We start from the raw sequence: 26860 nt of genomic DNA on the forward strand, positions 1-26860 counted from the left end.
TATTTCACCTGGACCTGTTCTAGTCATGAAGTATAAGAAACTCAGGCACAGTATGCCAAGATTCAAAAGTGCACGTTAAACTAACACTTGAACAAGAAGTCACAGTCTTGCCTATTCTTCCACAAAGTAATTTCCAATCCCCAGCAGATTTCACTGTGGGCTCAGAGCACAGCCCACATCCTGTGAAAGCAGCAACATGGCCCAGGATCCTTTGCCTTTTTCTCCTGACAGTGATATTGCAATACTGCCACTGGACTATGCAGTATTACTCAATATTTTATTTTCAACACATCCTGAAAGAACCCATTTGCTCATCATTTAATCTGCATTTTAAATTTATGTGGAAATATCAACATTTCTAAATCATCAGAAACAAGACAGACCAAGTTTAACATTCTAACAACCAAAGAAATGCAGTTGAACAGATCTGTCTAACTATATATCACAACTACATGAGAAACTTAAAGTATATTCCTTCACAAAACCAGCTTTCTAATACTTAAAAAATTAAAAAAAACCAAAAACAAACCAAACAACAAAAACCAACTAAATCTATGGGTACAATTTCATAAACCTTTTCGTGATGTTCCACCAGCAGTTTCACAAACTGCTGCCATTATTACCAAATATTTTGCTATGGAAACTACAAGCTTGTAGGGGTTTACCATCACTTGATTCAAAGCATTTGTGGTGAATGAGAGAAAGCAGAACTACAGTCTCAGTATGCTGAAACATATTGAAAACCTACAGACACTCATTAGAGGCGATATGGCATGACTTAATATTGACTACCTCCACACAGAGAAGACAAAAACTGAATTAAATCATGTAGCTAATTCAGTTTTTAAGGGAAGATGTTACCAAGCCCTCAAATACATCTCTAAGTTTGGGAGGTTTTTTTGTTGTTACTTGTTTTTAGGTTTAATTTGTTTGTTTTCAAATAAACTGCTGCTTGTTAAAAGAGTGGTGGTTACACAGATACAGTGCATTGCAAATTCATTGAACTCAGTTGCTGGCTGAAGTAAAGACATAATCTTTCCATAATACTTGATCTTTACTCAAGCCTAACTACTGACAGACTCAATGAAGTGAAAAATTTTCAGAGCAACACAAATGTTTTCCAAAATGGCCTAATTATTCACACATATTATTGAACAAAATATAAATTGTATCATCAGATGCCAATCAAGCAAAAAATCTTATTTCAATTAGTATGTCAGCACAGATGATAAATACATATATGTATATAAAATTTGTGTAGTTATATCCAAACACATTTTTAATATACATATAATTTTACAGAACATCCAATTTACTAGTAATGGATGAAAACTGATCCATATATAACGTGCCAAATAAATACTTCTTACAAATTCAATCTTTATTCAAAACTAGAGAACCTCAAAATCTTCTAAGCTTCTCCTAACTGTATGGAAAATGTTACATTGCTTACTTTTTAAGAGGGAGAAAAAGAGATATCTAATTATAACAGAGATGTAAAAAACCCCAAACCAGTACACACAAACCAGTTTCCCACATTACCTGATCGTGGCTTCAGGCCAAAAGGGATTGTGGTGTTTGTAGTAGGAGACATTGTTGGACTTTTATCCTTATTCTGTGTAATTCCAGAACATACATCAAAGTTAGAATAACACCCAGAAAATATCTCAGCATATCTGACCATGCAAAATGCAAAAATTAACACTACTGCATGTTATAACTATTCCCATAATCTGATCACAATATAGTCCCAAACCTATGATAATCTCCCTTTTTTATTGCACCCTATTTCTCTGGTAGAAAAGACTAGACTCTGACAAAAGACAGCAAGATATTCCCCCTAGTTATAAATAAGCTCAATTATTCATCAGTTTTCTCCCATGTCATCACTTGGTTCCATCAAACATGCACTTTTGTGGCAGAGTACATTTAAAAACCAAAGCAAAGGCATGTTTTTTTCCTTAGACACATTTGTTTCTTTCACAGAATTAATTACTACACTGCATGGTAACACTGAATTTCTGCATTTAAAAACAGAAAGGAGGAAATTAAGTTTACGCCTCAGAGTAGGATCTCCCCTGACCCTGAATTCAGCTAAGAGCTGCAGCAGGAAGAATGGAGCAGCATCATACCATCAATGGCAACACAGAGAGAGTCCTATGACCAAACCCCATAATGGGAATCCCACTTAAAAAGTGATTCCACTGGGAGCTGGGAACTACAGAATTCCCATCACCAAGACTGGTGGATGGTGGCTGGGTGCTCATAAATTTGCAATATGTTTATGCCCAATGCAATACAGAGAGAGAAGGCTTATTTCTGCACCAAAAAAAAAAAAAAAAAAGAAAGAAGGTAAATAATCTCCATAAGGAGCTCCATGTGGTTTTTGCCTTTTTGAACTTCCAATGAGATTTACACTAGAAAGCTACAGGATCAATAAAATTAGATTCCTCTCTGATAACTAATCAAGGACAGGACACAAATGTGCAAAAAAGAAACTGCACTGAAATCAATAGAAAATCTTGTTGAACAAGGGAGAATTAAAAAAAAGAAAAATTAAAAATTGCGTCTGAATGGAGAAAATGTAAAAAAATTAAATGTTTTCTACTAAACTGCATAACTCTGAAACCAAATGATCAGACAGCATATTTTTATACCCTAGTAAATCTCTGAGATGACAAGATTAAACCACATGCCAAGCAAACCACATATTTATTTCTGATGCAAATCTCAGCCATATGTCCTGTGGAATTCAGTTATGTTTCATTTAGTCTATGAAACATTAATATAAAACATATAAGAGACAAACAAATGACATCTTACCTCATTGTGAGATGTTTGCCCGCTTGTGTTCCAAACAATTAGATCATTCTGCATATTTGGAAAGTAAAAAAAGAAAAAAAGAAGAAAAGACAAAAAACATTTTAGAACCTGTATTAGTGATAGACAGCAATGGGAAATTTTACTAATTATAGTCAGATACACATTAAGACAATTATTTTTTTCACTCAAATGAGTAATTTGCATGAATCATAAATGCATCTATTGCTAGCTGAAGAACTTTTTTAAAAAGCATGTGGAAACGATTCACACAGATTTGTCATTAATTTTTTGCTTCAATACTAAGGGATTATAAGTACTTTTTTAAGATTTTAATGTTTGATGGTTAAAATGCCAATTTTAATTAAACTATCACGAAGGTTTCATTTGCAAAAACAGATTATTTCAAATGCAGATTTGAAGAGAGATATTCTGTAAACAATTACATTTATAATTACAACATAACATACCTTTTGTTACCACTTCTGTTATAGTTACATAGGAAACATGTACACCATGTTGATAAATATGAAACAAAATCATTAATTCAGCAGTGATCACAACTCAGCAGAAAGACAACTGGCGTAAGTAAAAGTAAATTATAATTCAATCCAAAACACCCTCCCTAGTATCAATTTTTTTTTAATTGACAAAACATGGAAACACAAGAGAGCACTTGGAACATTAGGTCCCAACAATCACAGAGCTTTATCACAGTAGTATTTGATATTATGATTATACACACAAATATTTGAAAAGCATCAAGATATATTAAAAAAAACACCAACACCTATTTCTGGATAGAACAGACAATATTAAGGTGCTGCCAATATAGACAGCATCTTCTGTAATTTTCTTCTCACAATCTCCTTATTTAAGGTTTTTTTGTAGCTCTACATTTCTGGATCATTACAATGTACAAATCTTCAAATATTTTTGAAACTTTAAAAACTATCATCTCAACCAATATACAGTCTTTTTGCACAATCAAATACAATAAAAAAAAAACTGCTGTTAACATAAACTTAGAAACTTACATAACTACAAAAGAGTATTTGGGGTAAGGGGAGAAAAGGAGTCACGTACTCCATTTTCCTGAAGATCAAACTTTGAGACGACATTTTTTCCAGGGGAACCCAACCCCTGCAACTACTATGCTTTTATTGGATATATTTATTATATAAGTTCTTTCCAAAGGGATGGGTCTTAATCAACTTTCCATTTACAGTCAAACCTTGAGATTCGTGCTAAGGAAAAAAAAAAACCCAATCCCCACACTGGGCCTAAACCCATTATCCCCACACACAAATTGAGAGAATGCAATGATCCATTCCAAATGTTTCCACATTTATTGCATCTGTACACTTCCATACCTGGCTCAATGACCATTTTTCACCCTGTTCACAAGGTCTTGCTTCAGGCTTTGCTTTCTCCATAATCAAGTCCCTCCTCCTCTGGAATTCCAGTTCCTCTTCAGCATTTTCTCTCTGTAAGACAAGTAACTCTTCTGTCTGTACTACTGGAAATAGATTTTTTTTTTCTTTTGGCATAGCATTACCTTGATGTATTTAATACAAATAGTGTGATGAAAAGCAGACAGAAAAGCAAGTACATACTATGTAACAGCAGTTCCAGCACTAACAGGTGGATAATGTAAATCTAAACCAACTACTTGATAAAAAACATTATTTCACCAGACAGGATACAGAACAAATAATAAGCAACATATATCACACTGTAAAACTCAAACCCCTTACTATAACTATACTCTCTGCAACTATAGTGACAGTAGTCTGGAAAACCACTAATGTTTATTTTACAAATTATTTTGGGGTTATTCTTAATGAATATACTACTGTTTTCCTACACCAAAAGGTGGAGATTTGGTGGGGGGGGGATATAATGGTAGCCGAAGATGCACAGCTGAACTGACATACAGGGAGACAGGGTGGGGAAACTAAAATGAAAAAGCAACAGATAAACACAGAAAACCTTCACATATAGAGACACAAACACACACAGACAAAAGCAAACAAACCCCACAACAATTCCATAAATTAGCTTTGCCCTTCAGCCTACTTACTTTTTACCTTCCCTACTTGGCAGATTACCAATTGAAATTGAAATTGTGGGCTCATTTTCAGTCTTTCCCCCCCACAGAATATTTTGTAATTATACACTCATTTAACATACCTGACCAAGAGAAGACATGTCCATCTGTATTTGACCACTATGTATAAAGACAAAGGCAAATATGTAATTCATTGTGTAGCAACTTGAACATGATGCATCTAACAAATTATTTTTTTTTTCTAAAGAAGGTATATAAACACACTTTACTGTAGACTCATGAAATTCTAAAACTGTTTCTGGCTCTATAGGATACAGATTCACAGCACTGATCTCTGAAATACCCCTGCTTAATCTGCAAGGTTTGAAATAAAATCATTGTACTGGACTATAACTTTGGCAACCATTATGTTCAGTATTTAATTACAAAGAAATATATCCATGAAATACTTTTATAGTTATCATTTTAACCTGTTCAGTGTCATCTCTTAAGAGCTTTTGGAAATGCCCCCTGATGCTTCAGTTCAGTCTGAAGCATCATTCATGGTTTCACTTGCAAAGTACCACCCTGAGCAATGGTTTGTATCAAAACAAAAGAACCTGTTTATTACCAAAACCCATGTTGTTATCTAGAAGCCTGCAGATTTCTGTATCTAATCTCTAGCATTCAGTATTCAAATGGAAGCCACAGCCCTGCCCAGATATTTCCACTTAATTTACAGTGGCTGAAAACAAAGTAGTGAAACAGAAAATGAAAGAAAGCAGGAAATATAGGAAGGCAAATATAGAAATACAATGCAAACATCAAAAATACTGAAAAAGGTTGAATTAGAAGTCTCTTCCCAGAAACAAAATGCTGTCTATGCATAATAGGGTATGCAGATTTTAAATTCTGCAGAACACTGGAAACAGTGTCCTGCAGAACAGTAATCGGACAAGCATTTAACAAGTTTAATAATCACACCCACTAGCAAAAACAGCTTGCAAGAATTCCAGTCAGTGCACATTAAGCACACCAGAATCACCAACTGCTCCAGCCCCTACAGTGTTTTCTCCTAAAGGGCCTTCAGTGTGAGATAAGGATGGTCCTGCATAGAGTTAGTTATTTCAACCAGGTTACCTTGACTAGGCCACCAGAGTTATATGGATGCACAAAGGAAACTGGAAAAAGTTACAATTGTTGACACGCTCTAGATTTAAGTTAAAAGCAAATACAAGTTTTGTGCACCTTAAAAATATGAAGCATTTACATTCCTTTCTGGACATAAAACTTCTTGAGTATGAGACAAATACGAAATGCCATAAAATGCAAGAATTATTTAAAAAAATTTATGAGGAACCAATGGCTCAGAGGACTGAAAGTCTATGGCATCATTTGACAAGTACTGGGTACTCAAAGGTATCTTGCTGCTTAGGACTGGATGCTAATACACAGGAGGTGTACATTCAAAAGCCTATAAGGCACTCAGAAAATTAAATATAAATGCTCATATTTTAAGGTTAGAAAAAGAAAGTGCAGCCACAAATCCCCCAACATGCTGTAAAAACAACAGTAGAGAAATACAGACATACATGACATGATTAGCCACCTCTAAAAGTAATTTTTGAAATTTACTGTAGTATTACTAATGAAATCTGTGTGTAAACAAAAACCAGATATTCTGTATTTTATTGACCTTCTTAATTTAACAGAAGTACTAAATATGTAGGAAATATTAAGGCAATGTCTGGAAACAAAAAAAACCCAAAATGACTAAATTTATCAGGCTAACAACTGCAATATTTCTGCTGGTGTTTTTTCCAAAACAAACGCTTTCCTTTTTTAACTACAAGACTCTTCTGAGAAAGTAATAAGCCTCATATGAGATGCAGAAAAAATGGTCTAGGAAGCTAAAGAAATTTCCTAATTGTTTATTTCCTAATTTTATATTTTATTAAGCAAAAATATTTTTGATTCAAGTATTTAGTGTATGATTCAAACACTCAAGTATTCTTTACATGATACAAAATAAACCAGTTAATTGTCTCTTTAGAAAAACTAGCAGGAATCAACTTCTGTCCTAAAAGTACAAAAGTCTGCTAGGTGAAAAAGCAGTTCAAAACAGGCATTTATAATAAAGAACAGTGTAGTCACAAAAGCAAGTAGCTATCAAGGGAGGAAAGAGAACCAAGCATACTTAAGGCTGAAGTGACAAGGAGGTTTTCCAATCTTCAGATAAATGAAGCTGCAAACCAGCTACTTCATAGAAGATTTAAAAAGAGTTTTGAAATGAAATTATTTTCTGAAGGTGATTACACTAAGAAAAGCAACAGCAAGCATCCAGACAGACAGAACTACAGGCACCACTATTGTCATACTTCTCCAGTAGGGCAATCATTTGCTTTCTTCTAAATGCTTATTCTTTTGTTTAGCCACAGTTCCAGAGCCATTCTATGTGACTTTGGCCACTTAAAACGGGCATCTAAATTATAAAAGCTTGTCTTTTGTAGACAGGGGAAATATAAATAACTTTCTTTGCCTCTTCCTCCTTTGGATTTCAGAAAACTAAAGAAACTCCACCACTAATTCAGGCACCTCCTTTAGGTGCGTCATTGAATTGGCATGAAGATGGGCCAGAAGCTCTTCTCATTCCAACAATATATACCAAGCATGAGTAAGAGGAAAATTTATAGTCCCCAAAAGAAATGTGACAATCCTAGACAAAACTTCAAATAATCACAGTGGTGTACAGGAGATGAATGGTTAAGGGGTGTCCTCGCCTCTCGTTTCTTTCGTCCCTTCTTAATTTACTGGGAATCTTGTCTAGATACTCGAGAGAGAATTTGAGTTTCCTTCTTAACTACCTTGCACACACTGGTATGCTAACAAAGCACTTGGTAACTCCAGAGAGCTTTCAGTTGTCAGTTAAAAGAGATCTCTAATGTAATTCATAAAAAAAATAAAATATATTACATTATATTATTATACTACTATATATCAGCTACCGTAAGCATACCTGTTGGAATCCTGTAATAAATCTACAGCTTCTCTTAGTTGTTCTATCATTCCTATATCAATAGTTTGTTCTTCTGATAAATTTATTCTATAACAGAAAACAAAAACATTCAAAAAAAGGTACAACAGCAATTATCAAGGGTAGTGATAATTTCAGTGCGAGACATCTACCTTCCAACTGGCATGCAAATACTACAGGGAGAAAAAAAGCCTCTCTGCACACTGGCATGTGCTGAATTTAAGGAAAGAGCTCCTTCTGAAAAAAACTTTCCAACACTTTGTCCTTAACAAAGCCTCCCAGCCTAATACATACATAAATAAATGTGATGAAGCTAAAACTTTTAGCATTCAATTAAACAGAATGACTTCTTAAAGTTAAGCATTTATTTACCATTTAGCATTTATTTATGAGTGCTCTTAAAGGCACTCGTCCCATGTATTGTTTCAGCACAAATAGTAAACACAGTGAGTTTTTATAGGGGCCAGCCTGCTTTCTTTTGCTTTTCAACATTTATAGTTCTTTTGGGGGATTAGATAACCTCCCATTAGTTTTGCCAATAAGGCTCTTTCAGAAAATACTCATTCTTTCCTCCCTTCAGGTTTGCGTCTTTTTTTAATAGTATGTAGGACTACACTGTTCTGATGAGTGACAACTTCACAGTACAGTCATGTTGAATTTCCTTTCCTTATGCACTTAGCAACTGATGCTCATTTGTTCTACTCTGGAATTAATATCTATAAACTAATGATTGCTTCAAGGTCAAAATTATGAAAAGTAAGAAAAAGAATAAGATATGTTTTCTAATTAAATTGATTTTTAAAATGTCTGTTAAATTTACATCTTGCAAGTTTTGATTATCTTTTTTCAGCAATGCCTTTAATAAACAAAATAAGTACCTAATTAAAAAAGACTGCATTCTACATAGATAAAAAGTTATTGGGGAATACAAATTAATTAGTTGTAACATAACATCCACTCTATTTAGCAATAAAATGTAAAATACTGAGCACACACAAAATGCAAGGTTGTTATTGTCTTGCCTCCAAATCTGCAGAATTATTAAACAGCAAAGTCATACCAGTCCTGGTCAAACTAATTAAAAGACATAGCTAATTATTAATTAGATACATAAAAAATACTCACATTTCGTCTGCTTGCCATTGCGTGTCCTCTTCTATTCTCAGTAATTCATCACACTCTGCTGCTCTGCTCTGTAAGCAGACAAAAGTGATAATGAGACCTGAACTTTGCAATTAAGTAGGCAGATAAATTTGCTTTGTGACTTAGCACTGACCTAATTTATGTAACATTTTCGGCTGGCTGGTTGAAGCAATCCAACACTTCTGCTTTATTCCTTACTCTACCCCCTTCTAAGATACTGATTACAAGATCTTCTATTCAGAAGATTTTATTGAGGTCAACAGCCCTTACTCTCTCTTAACTGCGAAAAGAAAGTCAAGCAGCATAACAATTCTTTGTTCTATGTCCCAGATTCCATTTGTGACTTTCTGGCACATAGAAACAATGCTTCAGTTAAGCACGATCCCAACTCTCCTTCTCCTCACTCTCCTACTGCAGCCAGATTTGTTTTCAAAGCAAGGAAATTCCAAACATGCAAACAGTGGCAATTACATACTTCATGCATAATTATTAACAGGATTCATATTTTACAGTTTTGACAGCCATGAATCATTTCTTTTTTAAAGAGAACAAATTGGAACAAAAGTTGCATCCAGGAATTCATATCAGCCATCCAGTTATTTTGGGTTCAATGTAGCCAAATTAGATCCCCCACACCTATAAACATGAAGTGCTACTTATTTGAAAACCTGAATCTTTTTTATGTTTCCACTTGGTATTTAGCAACTCCATCTCAGTCAGAAGCACTGAAGTAGTTCAGCTGCCAGTAAAGACAGAAGCTCTCTGAATGAATATGTATTTGTACTTCTAGAGAAAAAACAGCAGAAAACAGAGGCTCATCCTCCTTTGTGTCATGTGTTTGGCACATCAGTTGCATCATCCTCTACCAATAAATTCTGCCCAATTCTGCTGTATGTGACACTGAAGACTGTACCAGCTTCTCTAACACCTCCAATGATGGCTCATTTCCCAGTGACAATCCCTAGTAGAATGAATAAAGCCATTCTTTTTCATCTTTCTTCACCTTACAGGAACAAAGGCCATGATGTTTTCCTGTAACAAGGGTACGTACCATAAGACAACAAAAATGCAGCACTGATTCTAGAAAGTGATTTGATATAATTTGTCTTTAAGGATCTCTGAAATGCTACTATAATGCTTAAAAAATTGAGAAAATGTATTTTAATACCATAACATTATTTCAAAACTTTAGCCACCACAGCTAGGACAAAGTCATCTCTCATTTCAGCAATGAAACCAACACAATAAATCACTCAATTCAAAATATAAAGCAAATAGCACAAAAAAACCCTGCCATTTTCCTTCAAGCCTTAAACATAGTTAAAGGATAACTCTCACATATCCTAAAAAGAGTTCTGGGTAAATTGTCCTAGATCAATTGTAATAATTTTAAACTTACCTGCCTATTTTTGCTTTCTGTATTTTTAGAACAATTACTATCATCTGCATCTCTTATTTATTAAAATACCTGCTGTTTATCATTTCTGTTTACTCTGCACTTACCAAAGTAGCAGAAATATTTTCCCCAATTAACATTGTGATAAACTTGCCTTAATGTAGCTCATAAATTCAGTAGTAAGAGTATCCTGTTCATCAAACTGGTTTCCTGTTTCTCGTGACTTATCAATGACAAACGTGTGAGCAGATCCTTGATGGAATTCCACTAGGAACAGCAATGAAAAAAAATTAGAAGAATTATTTCAGAAATAAAGTTTAAATTCACATTAAACATTTCAAACAGGTTAAGATCCTGTCATTGTAAACAGTGATGCCAATTTCTAAGTTGTAATAAATCCATTTCCTGGGCATATACAGTTGTATATCAGAAGCACCAAAACAGGCATTGAAGGAGCCAGTTTTGAACTACACCAAGTCTGTCTTACCAGTAGCAATAACACAACACAGCTGGACAGCTGTGCAGTGTTTTAAGAAATTCAGATGTCTTAGGCAGTGACTTGCAATTGAATGCAATTTCAGAGTTACCATGCTGTAACAAACCAAACACCCAGCAAAATTAGTTAGAGCCTGTCCCAATCTTTTCCCTATGTACACTATTTCCAAAGATATGAAGCTATGATTTACCCTCTCCAGTTTGCTAACACTGTAGGATAAAATCCTGTTAATGCTCTTCATATTTTACCAGATTCTGATGAGTTCTCCGTGGAACTTCATTAAAGTGGGTAACAATGAGGGTATGCAATCTCCTATTCATGTGGTTTCCCTATGCAGCTTGCTGACTTCATCCTGCCATTTATCATTAGTATGTGCAGAACTTGGAGAACCACTGTTTATCTATCAGTATAATAACAGTATAATATCTATCAGTAGGTATAATATCTATCAGTATAATATCTATCAGTATAATATCTATCAGTATAATATCTATCAGTATAATATCTATCAGTATAATATCTATCAGTATAATATCTATCAGTAGTGTAATTTAGAAAAACGTAAGTTACTTTAAAAAAATTGGATAAAATTAGATCTCTCACAAAATACAAATAAATTTACTTGTTTCCAGAGGTGAAGCTGACTGACTAAAAAAGCTTTATATATACACTAAGTCCAGCTATAGAAATAGACTCCATTATTGCACTTTGCTAAATTACCGAACACTGATATTCGCTGAAGGATAGTACGGCTCAAACCAACTCTAACTTTTTTTCCCCCAGTTGGAATCAGATCTTATTAATTCTTCAGATAAGGTGCAGCAAGTTTTTTGGAATTGCAGTTGAAAATTACTAGACAGACTCAACTCAGTATAGTAAAGATTTTCTAAGTAATGTATTTTTTTTTCATTTTTACACAACTGCATATGCATGCTCAAAGCCTTCTGGGTAAGTAGGTAGGCATGGAATCAATAACAGAATTTTCCTGTATTTAACTTCCATGTTTTCTTCATTCCAACCTTTTCTTGAGTTAGCATGGTGACCTGAATCATCCTTTATAATATGATCTTCTTCCACAATGTCCGACATTGGAACATTAAAGCTGATAGTATCTTCATCAGATGGCTAGGAAAAAAATAAGAGAAACACTAGTCCAAGCTCAAACCAAGAATGATAAAAATGTACATGTTAACAAGATTGCTCACCAAAGGGCTGCAAATTAAGATGGAACAGGATACTAGAGCATCTAACATGACCACATCCTGTTGTAAGAAGTTATAGTCACGCTGAATATATCCTCACATGAGGTTTGCCAAGTAGAATAATTCACATGTCCTCTTTTCCTGTCCTACTCATGGCACTAGTCCTCTCTTTGCACTGACACCACTGCACTGTGCCTCTCTCTGTGCTTCCCTGGAGCAGCTGAAAACTACAAGGGCCTCCTTGCAGCCACCAAAATCTGCAGAAACACTGAGCCTCATATCACAGCCCTTTTTTTCCCTTCTTTCCATGACTTTTCTTCCCTGCTTTACCATGCAGCTTCTGAACTGAATGCCTACAGCAAGCAAGATCAACATCAAGGAAGGCACCATCTTCAATTATGTTAACTGACAGAGCAGGGGAAAAATAAGCATAGACTCAAGTACACTAGCTTTTTCTGACTTAAAAGCTCACCCATTTTTTCAGCTCTATTGGCTGGTACACTAAAACACTGGCTTGTATCTAACAAACCTATCCTGTCTATGATTTTACAGATAGCAGCTGCAAAAGGAAGCACAGACACAATTCTGCTCTAAGCCACTATGGCTCTGTTTCTCTGCAGGGCCAGCAGTGACCTGCTCAAGTGGAACCGGCTCACATCCTCTCCTGAGGTGAGCTAGAGTAAAACCACAGTTTGCAGGAGAGGCCAAGTTTTTATTCTTGCTCCTCAGAGACAGAGAACTTACCACCACAACAGTCTCAGAAGTTTGCAAATGTATTTTCCAGAAAGTCCATGAGTATTGCTCATTCTTTAAATGCCCTGTGTTCTGTAACTTGCTACTCTGTGCATACATTTTCCACACATGTATTCTGTAATTATAACTTACATAATACAAACAGCACACTGTTCCATATCCTTAAAAAATATATTTTTTAAGGAAATTATATTCCCCATTTTATCAGTTCAGACCACTGTAACAAAGATCTGTAATGAAATGTGTTACATATAATCAGTTATTTAATTCTCACTAGCTTCTAGTAGAAGTTTGCCATTCCTGCTACTTTTAGATGTTCATAATCTATGTAGAAAATATTTTTTCTAACTCCTGAAGCTAAAGTTTGTGATAAAAGATAGAGCAAATCCACCTTGCTCTTAAAACCTCAATCAAAGATACACGTGGTTATTCCTACTCCTATTTTCCAAGAATACACTGGACCCAAAACACGTAAACATGAACAATGAATGTTCTTTCAGATGAATAAACGACATGCTATTAACTCTATGAATTCACTGGCTGTACTCTTCAGCTTAAGGAGGAAAAAGGGTGTTCGGGGACTTCATAAAGCGTTTTTAAAAATAAATTTAGACTTTTAAAATTAGTGATATTTTAAAATGAAGCTCCAACAGAAAATAAATGACACTCCAAGTAATCTAAGCACAAAAGCCTTTTAGATCTGAAGCAATGACAATCCAACAACTTTAAAAAAATAGAAATAAGACAGGTACAATATAAATTCATTCAGACAACCAAGGTTACAGCGAAGTTCCTTCTCTTTCAGGCTGTATCTCATAAGACATTTTAAGTACAAAATTTGATTATTCTTGATCAAAGTTGATGCTGTGTTAATTTTGAAAATAGTACACTAAAATGTTCCTACACACTTTATTAGAAGTTCTGGATCCAAAACAAGTACAATATTTTTTCTTACCAGTGTAACACACACTTTAAGGAAAATATTTTGGAGTGCTGGCATAAAAAAGGGAACTGACCATTCAATTCGGAAACAAATTCCTTTCAGGACCTACAGAATTCTGCATCTTATTTTCCACCACTATACTATGAAACTGCCACTATACAATGAAACAAAAGCACAAAGCAGCCTTGGATATACAAAAGTATCACTCCTTTACAGGTGAAATACTGTATCCAAGTTTTTTCTTCCACAGTTTTATTTTTTATTGAGACAGCAAGAGAAGACAACAGACAAATCAGAATCAAAAATATCTAACATTCTTCTAAGACAGAATTAAGATGATGCACTTTGTAAGAGTCTTCACATATATTCCTGCTGGTAGTAATGCATTATTCATACATGTAATAAAGCACAGACACCATTCTAATTTCATTCTAATGAATTTTAACAAAAGGAAAAATAAGGCCAAATGAAGGGAAAAAAATAATCAAAATGCTGTATTTTTCCTAAAAGGTGAGGTAAATGGTAGTAGACTGCCTTAAGGCAGAATTTGCCTTCAAGTTGCAATGATCAATTTTACAGCAACACTACAAGATAACTTCCACTTGAAGTGCCCAGGATGGCTACAGCTGGGAAACTGATGCTGTAGGGACCCTACGAAGTCCAAGAGAGATTTATAAAACAGTTAATTTCATCAAGTATTCCCTCTTCTGTGTATTCATCCAAAGTCAATTAGCAAGCTTCCTAAAAACTACATTAGTGTTCAAACAAGTGATTCATTTATGTTATTAAGTTACACATGAAAAATGACAATGTATTTTCTGTAATAGAATAGAAACTCAACAGCCACTACCCTCCACACTGAACAGTAGTTTATATTCATAAAAAACCCTCCAGAATCATGATTATCATGATTATGACTGATCATTTAATGTTTATCCAAAGTTTGGTATGTAACTTTCTGACTGTAATTAACAACACATATGAGCCTGTATTTGCATCATGCTAGTATTTTTTGCATGATTCCCATGTGTTACACAGGTATTAAAGGTCACATCAGAAGGAAAGTGCATGGTAAATTTACTAACAAATGCATTTGGGATTACTGATCTCAGCATCTATTTCTCCTTAAAAGCAGAGCAGCGGTCAGGTGGTGATAGAATGAGCAAACTGTTCTTATATTTAAAAGTTTGGTGCTATTAAAAAGGTATTGGTTCATTGTGGGTAGTCTTCAAAATATTTTTTGCAGAATTTCAATTGCTATCTTTTGATTACAGGTAGCATGATCTATTTTCTAAAGGTGATATTTATATCTAAAGAGGAAATCCTGGGATAAGTTTCATTAACAAGCCAACTGAGCTTCAGGAAGAGTAAGATGGCAAAATGGTTTGTAAATGCCTCTGAACAGAGTGAATGCTCTTACAGCTAGAGGTAAACCATTAGAGATTTGGCTAGAATTCATAACAATTGTACTTCATTTCCACCTACCAAGAAACTCGCCAAAATACTTGGAAATTCACATGAGGTTTTTTTTAAAGTACTATTGTATTTAAAAGACCAGTCAGTGAGTAAGTGGGAATTCATGCTCAATTTGCTTTTGAGTAACTATAAATTCAGTACCTAAGCTTGATTCTTCATACATTTGTTCCAAAAGAAACAAAATCCCTTTTCCTCAAAGGAGGACAAAACCACTGAAGAATCACTGTAAAATATTTTAAGTAGCAAGAAGGTCACCCTTTCAATGTGAGGCCTTTTCCATTAAGTCAGACCACAAATCCCATTATTGTATATTTCAGGAGGATAATCATCACTGATTTATACTACTAATTATTTACTTACTTATCATTATCTATTCAGTTCAACTCCACACAGGTTTAGTGCCCTATTCAGCTCAAGAGTGCCTCAGAAAAAAACCTCTGTGAGTCAGTTCTAACTGCTTAGGACAGCACTAGTCCCACAAAGCTACCCTTTCTCTTTGCTCAGACAGACAGCAAAGTTCAGGAAAAGATCTGAAGCTTTAGCTTCAGCTTTGCCTAACTGACAGAATATTTAAGCACATTAAAATCTTCAAAGTTTCTCAAGTTTCTACACTACAGCAATGTTTCATAACCACATCACACAACATACTGAAACTGGGCACTATAAATTCCCAACAGGAAAGAGTAATCAGGCAAAGAGAAAACTATGTGAGAAGTCATCAGCTTGTAACCTATTACCGTGTTTACTTTGTTGAAAACAGCAGACATGAATTCTGGATTGTTTCTCATTCTCTAGATTATGTAAACTGCCAGAAAACTGTGGAGGATTTGCACTATTGGAAAGTCTGTAACCATTTGGAAGCAAGTATCTCATGCCTACTCTGGACAGTGAACAGACAAAAAAATTTTAAAAAAGAATTTTAAAACCTCACAGTCTCCTTTTATCCTTATTTTAGCCATTTCTTAGTGTAAAATTCATGTCAAGGATATGGTTGCAGAGGTTTAAGTATGAAAATCTTTTCACATTCTTACCAAACTTAAAATACAATCAAAATATGAGTGCTGGGAGAGGAGTTTGACACAAAAGGCAGGTAACTTACCTCTGTTGCTGACAAACGTTTATCACCATTATCACTACCAACACCTGAATCTGAGTCCTTTTTACTTGGATAGATGTCATCAATGCTAGATGTGAAAAAAAAAAAATTAAAACTCAGTAAAAAGCTATTATAGCATTTACATTCAAATTCTGTTCTGGTTTCACTTAACTCTGAGCAAATTTCAAACTATCTTTAATGGAAGAAGGCGAAATAGCCTAGTACAGTAAACCACCAAACATTTGATCTGGTGATGGTAAAATAGATCAGACTGAATGGCTAATTAGCCTAAGGATTAATGAAGCAACAGAAATAATCTGCTGCTAAGTTTGTTTTTGTCCATACACTATGCAAAACTGCTTAGTTACTAACTAAGCAGCACAGGACTGAAGCAATTTAGCCATGGGAGAAGAAACCAAAATGGTAAAACTCAAAGTGGAGTCAACTGATACAATTGCAATCACTGATCCATTAAAACAGAACTCAAATCTCCCTCACGCTTGAAATAATTATTAACACAGAAACCTCCTTTTGGTGCCTTAAAATAGACCTTGGAATTTAGGTTTTTGAGAAAATTACTGTAACAGAAGCAAAGGCTCGCTATTCTGGTTTCATTACCCAATATGACCTCTACTCATTTTGAAGTGCACTATTAGATGCAGTACTCTCATCACCTAAACTTTTTTTAAAAAATATATCTTATATCCCTTTATTTGCTATCCTGAAAGCTGTGATACTGGATTCAGATTGACACAGCAATTTAAGAAAGGAGCTTTATCAGTCTTCACATGAATAAGATATCTGATTCATTAAACCTAATCTTAAATTACCTCTTGCCAGTAAACACTGAACACTGTTTTGCAGAAACTGCTCTACTCTATACCCTCCCCTTACCCTAACCTGCATTCTCCAATATGACCAAATACCAAACAGGACATGACATGCCTGTCAGTTTTCTTGTATACTAAAAGAACAAAACAGAAAATCAGTAAGTGTTTCCCAAATGGAATACCTACTCCTCATCCTGGATTCCTCTCACCTTTGACACTTATCTGATAGAAATTCACACAGGGATCTCCAAAGGTACATGGACAAAACCAATTTCATTCAAATCTTATTCAGATGACTGAAAGGGAGATTCTGTAACAGCCCTTGGGTTTTTTTTTCCCCAGGATTTTAGCAGTAACATCTCTACTATTATTCATATCAACATTTTGTTTTCATTGAGTATTTCTCTTCAAAGATATCCTTTCTCTGATTCGTTGTATTACACTGCCCTTGTTAGCAGAGAAAGACTGGGCTAAAAGCTGATTTCCAACCAGCTATGGAGATTCTCATAGAAAGGAGCTACTTTGTATCTGGTTCCTGTCCTTAAACCATGGCGCAAGATGCTATTTCCTACAAGTCTGATACTCAACAGAAGATTTTGCCTCATGTTGCTAACAAATCAGCACAATTTCTTTAAAAAGCATTCATGCAGTTCACTTTGTTTGACAGATGACTTTGGATGAATTAAAAAAGATTAACATGTCACAAAAGTGCAAACATACAATCGCATCTAAATCAAAAAATATATCACAAAAATCACAAAACAACACATGAAATTAAAATTTATTTAATGTGTAGATAGACCAAGCCAACACCTAGTGTAACTACCATCTGATTATTTTCAATGTATTCCAGGAGTCCACCAGAAAGAGGTTAGATTGAAACTAAAGTTCACTTTTAAACTCTTAACTAAAGCGCTGCTAACTTTAATCACAATTGATTTTTAATTTTCTGAACTCTTACAGGGATTGCATTAAAATAAAAGTAAATTAAATCTCTGCAAAGAAGTACACTCTGAATAGCATCTAAAGAAACAAAACTGTGGAACAGAAAGATAAATGCTATTTTATTGTTTGTAAGACTTCATACATACCTCTCTTCCACAGGTTGTGGCAAATGCTGTGGTTCAATGGCATTAAGATACAGCGAGTCTGCTGTTTTAATCTGACATGCTTGTACAGTTAGATATTTGAATATATGCACCTTACCCTTTGTACAAATCTGTGGAATAAGGAAAAAATTAGGTTTATAACTAGAATTTAAAAAGCAATTTATTCCAAGTGTCACTTAGTATAAACCTCCCTGAAATTCAACTAATATTACAAATTTAACTTAAAAGAAAATAGATTTTTTTTTATTACTAATTACTTCAATTATATACTCAATTATTTGTGTGTACCAGTATAAATACCCTCAGAGACTAAAACAGAAAACAAGAAAATAATGTATTCTTTACAAAAATCCAAATGAGCTTCTAACTCAAAAAAAAGGACATTAAAATATATGGTATGGCCTATTACTAACTATAAATAGAGTATTTAATTATTTTCACAATTAGTGTACCATGACATTTAATTAGCTAGTGTGCCCTTTATATTCTTGGTCAAATTGTTTGTAATAGTGTCCAAGCATACTTATGATGCAATTCACCTTCATTTTAGAAGTTTCTTTAAGTGCACACGTCTTGCTTTGTATTTTTTAGTTTAAAGGCATAATCACTATCAATTATGAAAAGCATTTCTCCAATGGAATAAAAATTCTTAAGTATTTCAACAACTGTTGAGCCAGAACACTTGTGGCTTTCAGAGATGCAGTTTGAATTTACTGTCCAGTAGGTTAACAACAAAATTGTCCTTAAGCAGCAAACACAGGATGCATTAATTTACTTTTATTACTCAGAGTGGCCTACAGTTCCAAAGAGGAGTTTTATTTCTTTGTGCATCAAAATCTATGAACTTACACTTTAAAGTGAAATAAATTTCACACAGATTATGCTTTAGACTATTTAGGCATATTTTTTAAGTTAAAGTTAGCAAATCACTGTAGAACCTTTTAGAACTGTATTCATTTTACCAGAAAGCAAAATAACCCAGGAAGTTTATTACGAGTCTTTTTCAAAAGTACATGCATATTCCAATGTTAAATTTCATATGCAGATAGAAATCACAAAAATTAACAGCTATCAGAATGGACATCCAGATGTGTGTTGGTTTAAGTGCTGTGCAAATTCATACAGAGAACAGAGGATATTTTTCACATCTTATTTAGATACATCCTATGTCTTATTTAAATATCAACAACTATTGACAGCCTGTGATGACTGAAATTCGGAAGCCTGCAATTGCAGAAGGTGACATTTTACACTCTAAAATGTGTTAGCAGCCATCTAATATTAAGGCACAACTTAAATTATTACTTACTTGTGCTGGTGGAGATTGCAAAGGATTATTCTCAAGCAGTAATACTTGTAACTGCACCATCTTTCTAAAACAAATTGGAATCACAAGCACTTTATTGCAGGAAAAGTCAAACTTTACCAAGGGAAGCTGTACTAGTTCTAAAAGTAATAAAAAGGAGAGAAGGTGTTATATCTGTTTTTATTTTTGGTATAAAATAATAAAATATTTTTGAATAACACTTCTTTTGCATTCAGGAAAAATCCAAGTTCAGAGAAGAATTAAGATCAACATTTACTCTATTTTATACTGGGAAATAAAAGAGTGTTGCTATACAAGTGACAAGAAATTCTAAACCAAATACTCTGAATTTTTTTCCCCTGAAACTCAGCTGACAGTTCCCATACTGCATTCAGACAACACTTGTTTAATTTAAAAGTTGCCTAGAATCATAAAGATACATTGAAGAAACCTCACACACTGTTCTTCAGTAGATACTATTGAATGTTATGTTCTGCAGACCCAAATGCAATAAATTTGAACACAAGGTAATAGCTACTTTTTAATTATATCTATTTGTATGATTAAAAATACTTTCAAAATTATAATAAGAAGAGCTACTGTAAAGATATTTTTTTGTTCATTTGCTTTTACCTTGGGGTAAAACTTCGAGGTAATTTCTTCTGACATTCAGTTCTTTTAAAGATTTCAGCTGGCCTATCTGCTGTGGCAAAGCTGTGATTTCATTACAGCTGACATCCTACAGTAAAACAGTAATAACGAATAATAATGAGCTTTCAGTTCCTACATATTCCATAATACAAACATAGCTAATATGCTATTATCATTGTGACATTTTATTAACCAGAAAAAATGCAACAATCTATGTCCTGTAGTGACAACAAAATAAAAAATACATGGGAAAATATTTGCACGTGAGTTAAAACCAGAGCAAATTGTTATTTGGAGAACAAGTTCATTTTGAAAGTTAATTTAATTTCTATAGAAATATTCAAAACTACTTACTTAACAAGTTCTAGTTTTTTGCTCTTTTCTTCATGTAAAGAATTCAGTATAGTGATTATATAACCACATATGTTAGGAGGAAATGTAAAAATACTAATGAATTTGAGCTTTTAAAAAGGTTCTGGTTCTTCTTGATGAAATATTTAAGCAAAATAAATAATAGTAATAATAATAACAGTAATACAGCAATAACATTCTGTAATGATCCTCAGTAAAGGCGTATATTTGATCATCAGGGCACACAGTAGACTATAATGAAAAGGAACAGAGCTTATTTGGCATTACTTAACTATTTCAAGCAAGAAACTGCTGTGAATGTGCATGAAAGATCAACTTCTTGGATTAAGTCAGTCTGTGAAGAGACAATTGTTAAATACTAGCTATCATTTTTGCTGCCAAAGGGACATTGAAACCTCTGCTCACATCCCAGGCAACCTGCAAATTTCACAGATGTCCCAATCACGCTGTCATTTCAGTACTAAAAGAAGGAAATAGTAGCTCACAGTATGAAAGCTAAATGGAATAATGCCCCATTTTCCTGAAAAGCCAACTGAATACTCCTACTCTCTCAATGTTTCAAATGCATTTAAAAGTATCTGGGAGCTCTTCAACTACAAAAGTTTGAGAAGCCAGATTTCCAAGTCATGCCTTTGAAGATGCTTGCTTTAATGCCAGTCAAAAACACTATATTAACTCCCTATATTTGAGCCTAAAATCTACTTAACAAAAAACTTATAGTAAAACCGAAATATGATCTGGCAATGCTGTTCCCTGTATCCAACAAGTTTCTTCTTGTAATAGAATCCTATTGCTGCCAAGACTTCCTTCCCTTCTTAAAACACAGTCAGGAAATTACTGTAGCTTTTAGACAAGGAAATTAGAAATCCCAGCTAATGAGTGCATTTTTGCCCAAGTTGTCACAAAGTTTGGTTAATTGCACTGTTCCCTGATAATTTATTTTTAAAGTTTTACTGTCCTATTTTTAATTTACAGTCTCTAAACTACTTCATAATTAGATACTTGATTTTTAGGGAACAGAATTTAAAGTCACCTTGTGGCAAAGAAACTCTAGACCAAGTGTTCTTAGGCACACATACCAGAACAAGTCAGGGAAGGAGACAGAATTCTAGAGGAAGCATCAAAAAAAGAAAAAGCAAGCTGGCAGTGTGTAACCTCAAAAACAAAGTCCACTTCCACTTACAGCCTTTCAAAACATCCTCGATAAGACTGATCTGTTGTGACAGCATGTCAGCACTCACAAGATCTCTAGAGACAGCAGTGTCCTTTAGCCTACTAAACACTGTAGTCCAACTTACATTTTTTAATACTTTGTTTGAATAGCCATGGAAAACAAAGACTTGCAACAATTACTCATAGTTATGCTCTTGACTATTATTAGACTTCATGAGTGTGTTTGTGACAGAAACAGCGTTAAACTTTCTCATTACTTTGGCAGTAATGGAAGCAATACTATCAAACACCTATGGTTTCCAAGCTAGTAATTTTTTAAGGAATTATGCAACCAGCAGTTTGGAACTTGGCTTCAGGGACATTTGCAGGTAACTGCAGTGCAAACACTCAAATTCCATGGGGAACTAGTATTTGCTGAGGTTAGACTTCTGGTATTAATTCTATTTTGTTCTCACCAGATAGAGCCATGACAAGGCAATTTGTCAAAATCAGAGAAATGTAAGGGTTTTATTTAACATTTATTAAATAAAGGAAATTTAATACTAATTTCTGTGGCATGAAAGCAAAATCATCAACTGTTTCCCTTTGTTTATGGCAATGTTTAAATGGCCTTAAACCAATCCAATTCAGCATGTATGTTCAGCAAGATAAACAGAAAAAACAATATGGTATTCTGATTCCACATTAACATATTTATTCATACACACACATAAGTTTATCCAAACCATTCCAATTGAGGCAAACTTCCTCCTTACATAACATTAAACTCAGGACTCCTGACTGAGCCATTATTCCTAAAAAGCACCTGGGTCCAGTCAGAGCTTGTGACACAGCAGCCATACTGAAGAGTAAAAAGAATTTGGACGGTATGTGAACACATGGACCCTTTTAGAAAACAGCAGGCAGCAAGTCCCACGTGGTCAGACTGCAGTCTCTGATTAGATGAGTGAGGTAAAAGACAAATCCTCGGTGAGAAATTTGAAGGCTTCCAACATAAATAGGAGCATCCCAGAGCTAGAAAAGGCTGTTATCTGAAGAAGGCAGAAGTGCAATACTGCCTGATAGGATGGAGTATGGAATTTTTGTTTTGATAGTTTTGAGTACAATTACTGAGCCATCTCTGCATAATTACTTTTCCTTGGCAGAAAGTAAGTTTCAGATTATCTTCACACTAATTTTGCACTCTCCTGGCTGACAGTAGAAGCATGATTGAGTCAAAGATTTTTTTGCAGCAAATAAAAGTAAACTTCGCCACCAAATTTTTTGGCAAATAATTACAATGTATTCTGCAGGGACAAAAACTTATGCTACAAGCACTAAAATAAGTTAGCTGTCAGAACTCTAAATATAAAAATACCTGAAAGTTTTCTGCATGTAATATCAAAACTATTCTATGCTACAGGTATGAAATTCATAACAATACATACCTGTAAAAGGAAAACCATTAACTACCCCATTTTGGAGGATAGAAGGGAAAATGCAGAGTTTAGCGGAAAGATCTAATTTGCAGCAAATTACGTCTGCATCATTCTACAGAGACAACAGAGGTAAATTTTGTATTTAAAAGGTAGAGAAAAAGAACCCCTTGCAATGTAGATACAGATCTCACTGCATGCCACTTGTGGAACAGCTGGGGAACCTGAGGTAGCTCAGAAATGTCCTATGGATACAAGAACTGCATGGAGCCAGGTGGCATCTCAGGCTTTATCCCCTGGCCCAGGCCAGCACCAGCTCTGTGTACACATCAAAACAACAACGCTCCCTGCCAGAGGGCTGAGTGATGCTTCTGCTTGAATCCCCTGCTATTCAGGCTGGCATTGCTCTCACAGCTGAACTTTTTGTGCAACAACTGCAATATGACTTCATGTTTTTTGTTTGTTTCTTTTACTCGTTTTAGAACAATGATCACCTTATTGTCTAAACTGCTTTAGAGTTTACATGCCAACACAGATTCCCCACTCTCAATCCTACCACTATTTGCTTCTCCCAATACATCACAGTTATGTCATTTCCAGTTAAATAGTGCAACTCTTTTCACTAGAAATGTACCAAACACACATGGTGGCATCCAATCAGGTCATCTGAACAGATTCATGCTCAATTTAACAAAAACTTGTTTTTTCATTCCGCCCCCCCCCCCCCAATGCCTTCTAAATTCTAAATCACAAAGAACAAGCATCAGACCTTTTTCAGTTTTCATGTATCTTCTAGGATACCAAAGTGGCATGTAGCTAGAGCTTTCATATGAAATACTTTTAGAGCAAGATTTGTTCTGCTCTTCATGACAAACAGTAACACAAACTATATTATAACTGGAAAGCAATATGAAAATCCTGAATTCCAGAATTTAAACACATGGTATGCTTGAACCAAACCTGCTCTGGGTATAACCAACATTGATGTCAAGCTTTTAGTTTTTACTAAACTTTTTACTAAATTTACCTTAAATTATTTATAAAACTGGAACCATCACCTTCTATTGTGTCTATTTTAAGCACACCAAAAACAGTGCTATTACGTCACATATTTTTAGGAATAATTAAATCAGAACCATCTGTGTAAATCTCACTAAACCCAGCACACACGCACAAAAAATTTAAAATATTTGATAAAATAAATTAATAATGCTCACCAAAGAAAACAAACTTGGTAGTCTTGAACTCACTCATAACTCACAAAGGAAAAAGTAACTACCCCAACCATTCTCATCAACAGCCACATCAATTCTAATATATAACAGAAGCCTGATACCACAGGATTCTGCTCAAGAATATCAAAAGGAAAAAGCCCCACACTTGCTACTTCATACTACCTATGAAGAATCAATAGCAGGGTTGGGGCCTCAATGTTATAAATTTCTGTAATGTAATTTATTGGAGGAATTACTGTTATAAAAACAAGACTATGATAATAAGGCACTTTCAGGCCCAGAAAAGCAATGCAAAGTAAATGCTGTCAATGGAGATACCAGCAGCTGGAAGGAAGATCAAATCTGATTGTCTGACTATGCATAAATTAGCAATGTCAAAATACAGTTTGTCAATTTGTATCTCAAAAGGTCAAAATGAATAGAAATAACCAGAAGACTTATGTCGAAGAATTCAGAGTCTCAGCCTACAATATATCAATATGTAGCAGAGGAAGATAAAGGGAGAGAAAGGGAAGCATTCTCAAATATATTTTTCACAAACATGAGCAATTACATTAATTTTATGCTATAGTACCAAACAAATTTTGCTTTTTCAGACTGTCATTGACAGGACAATATATTCTAAATTATCTACTTCTTGTAGAAACAATACTTGTGTAGACAGCTTTGAAAACAAGGAGTACAATCATTTTGTAGATCTGTTTAGATGGCGTTCCAGGAAAGGAAGGTTGCATGACAAATGTAGTGAAATAAAATGAAAACAGACTGATAAGACCAGTAGCTCGAGTGGAATGCAGTGTGGTAAGCAGATAGTAAAAACACAGAAAGGAAGCAGGAGGGGAGGGTGCTACAGGGGGGTACAACCTTGCAGAGCCTGATGCCAGAACTTAAGGACTTGATACAGTGAAACAGGGAGCCAGGGCAGGCAGTGAGCAACGCTGGTAAAGAGGAGGAACTTTGAAACTGAGTTTTGAATGAACCAAGGGCAGTGATGTTGTTTAAAAGAGTCCTGAAGAACATAAAAGAAACTCCTATTGTGTTACTATCCAACACACTTGAGAAGTTAAAAACTTAAGTTCTGCAAACTACATTATAGTATAAAGCAGTTGTTCAAATATATGTGAAAAGTGAATTTTACTGTTTCTATTTAAATTCAAAAGAAGTCAAAATAAAAAGTGAAAAAAAGATCAGTAACATACCAATTCCATTAACTGTTTTAGCTGACCTATCTCTTCTGGAAGGGAACCTAGCTTATTGTTACTTGCAATTAAGACTTTTAGAGGAAGACCACACAGGCAAGCTGGCAAAGAAGAAAGCTGATTTCGACTGCAACAAAACAAAACAAAAAATATTAAAACCATTGGTGATGTTCTACTGTATACTCACAAACTCTGAGAGCTGCAAAATGTCTTCATTTTTGTGGGTCATATTTTATGCAGATAAAATTGAAATTTTCAATAGGCAATAATTAAGAAGACACTTGCATATTAGAAACACCTGATTATTGACTAACAATACTGCAGAATTTACCACTGTGGAAAAAATGCATTGTATCAGTTTAAAAACATTGTAACAAATCTGTTTGTCACAAAGAACAGCTGTTTCCCTTCCTAATGAATACAGGAAAGTCAACTGAGACAGTATTTTGCAAATATTTAAACATTCCTGTGGTTTTATGTGCCATTAAAATGGATGCCTTTTGTTCCAGCGGAAAGACAAATATAAAAATCACAGACAAAATGGTTATTTTCTTAATTCATTTAAAGCACATTTATAGTTGAAGATGACTTGGTACATCTTGGTCTACGGTTCTGTGCAATTAACTCAGGTAAATACAGCAAAAATTTCTGGAACTATCAATGGCTCACTTCTTCCCAAGATTCATAGGCTAGAGCTTAAAGATGACAAATATCATGACCCTTTGTGATGTCCACAAGATTAAAAATAGTAATTTGTGGCTTGATTCCCAGAAGAAACTTTATGTTTATCAGAATAACATAGTTACTCTCTTCTGGAATATTTAAAAATTTCCTTAAAATACAACATTTTCTTTCTTATGATTGTTAACATGTAGTAAAACAACTAACAGTAACTTGAAGTGGTACCCCAGTATAAACCATTTTTTTAGCTCCTGCCTACATCTTAAGGCTTCAGAAAGCAAAGACATACGACTACATTCTGGAACACATGGTAAAAATTGTCCTGTGGAATTTCAGTAAGAGTTGCAATATTGACATGAAACAAAGACAAGCAAAAATCAAAATTCGACAAGCTGCAAAGCATTTATTCAAGAGCTAGGCCAGCAGCATACTACAAAGCTGCATATAGAGATGCATATTCATGCTCTACAAAATGGTCTC

At 34.5% G+C, this 26860-nt stretch overlaps 1 protein-coding gene across 5 annotated transcripts in view; it reads right to left on the reverse strand.

The window, feature by feature from the left end:
* Positions 1–26860, reverse strand: part of LRCH1 (leucine rich repeats and calponin homology domain containing 1) — a 115176-nt gene that overhangs the window by 32472 nt on the left and 55844 nt on the right. For 4 of the 5 annotated variants that reach the window (XR_270655.4, XR_270652.4, XM_014263928.3 and 1 more), the window contains exons 3-15: positions 25700–25826; positions 20288–20393; positions 19658–19794; positions 18331–18458; positions 16413–16497; positions 11959–12064; positions 10598–10710; positions 9030–9097; positions 7887–7973; positions 5014–5050; positions 4194–4307; positions 2824–2871; positions 1543–1615 (exon numbers count right to left, since the gene is read on the reverse strand). Coding sequence is in view for 2 of the 5 variants with exons in the window: in XM_014263928.3 (XP_014119403.2) it covers positions 1543–1615; positions 2824–2871; positions 4194–4307; positions 5014–5050; positions 7887–7973; positions 9030–9097; positions 10598–10710; positions 11959–12064; positions 16413–16497; positions 18331–18458; positions 19658–19794; positions 20288–20393; positions 25700–25826 (1229 nt within the window). In the remaining 3 variants the exon portion in view is untranslated. The remainder of the gene's footprint in view (positions 1–1542; positions 1616–2823; positions 2872–4193; positions 4308–5013; positions 5051–7886; positions 7974–9029; positions 9098–10597; positions 10711–11958; positions 12065–16412; positions 16498–18330; positions 18459–19657; positions 19795–20287; positions 20394–25699; positions 25827–26860) is intronic. The other variant, XR_270654.4, reaches the window with a different exon arrangement.

The sequence above is a fragment of the Zonotrichia albicollis genome, chromosome 2 (genome assembly GCF_047830755.1).
Source record: "Zonotrichia albicollis isolate bZonAlb1 chromosome 2, bZonAlb1.hap1, whole genome shotgun sequence".
NCBI classification, from domain to species: domain Eukaryota; kingdom Metazoa; phylum Chordata; class Aves; order Passeriformes; family Passerellidae; genus Zonotrichia; species Zonotrichia albicollis.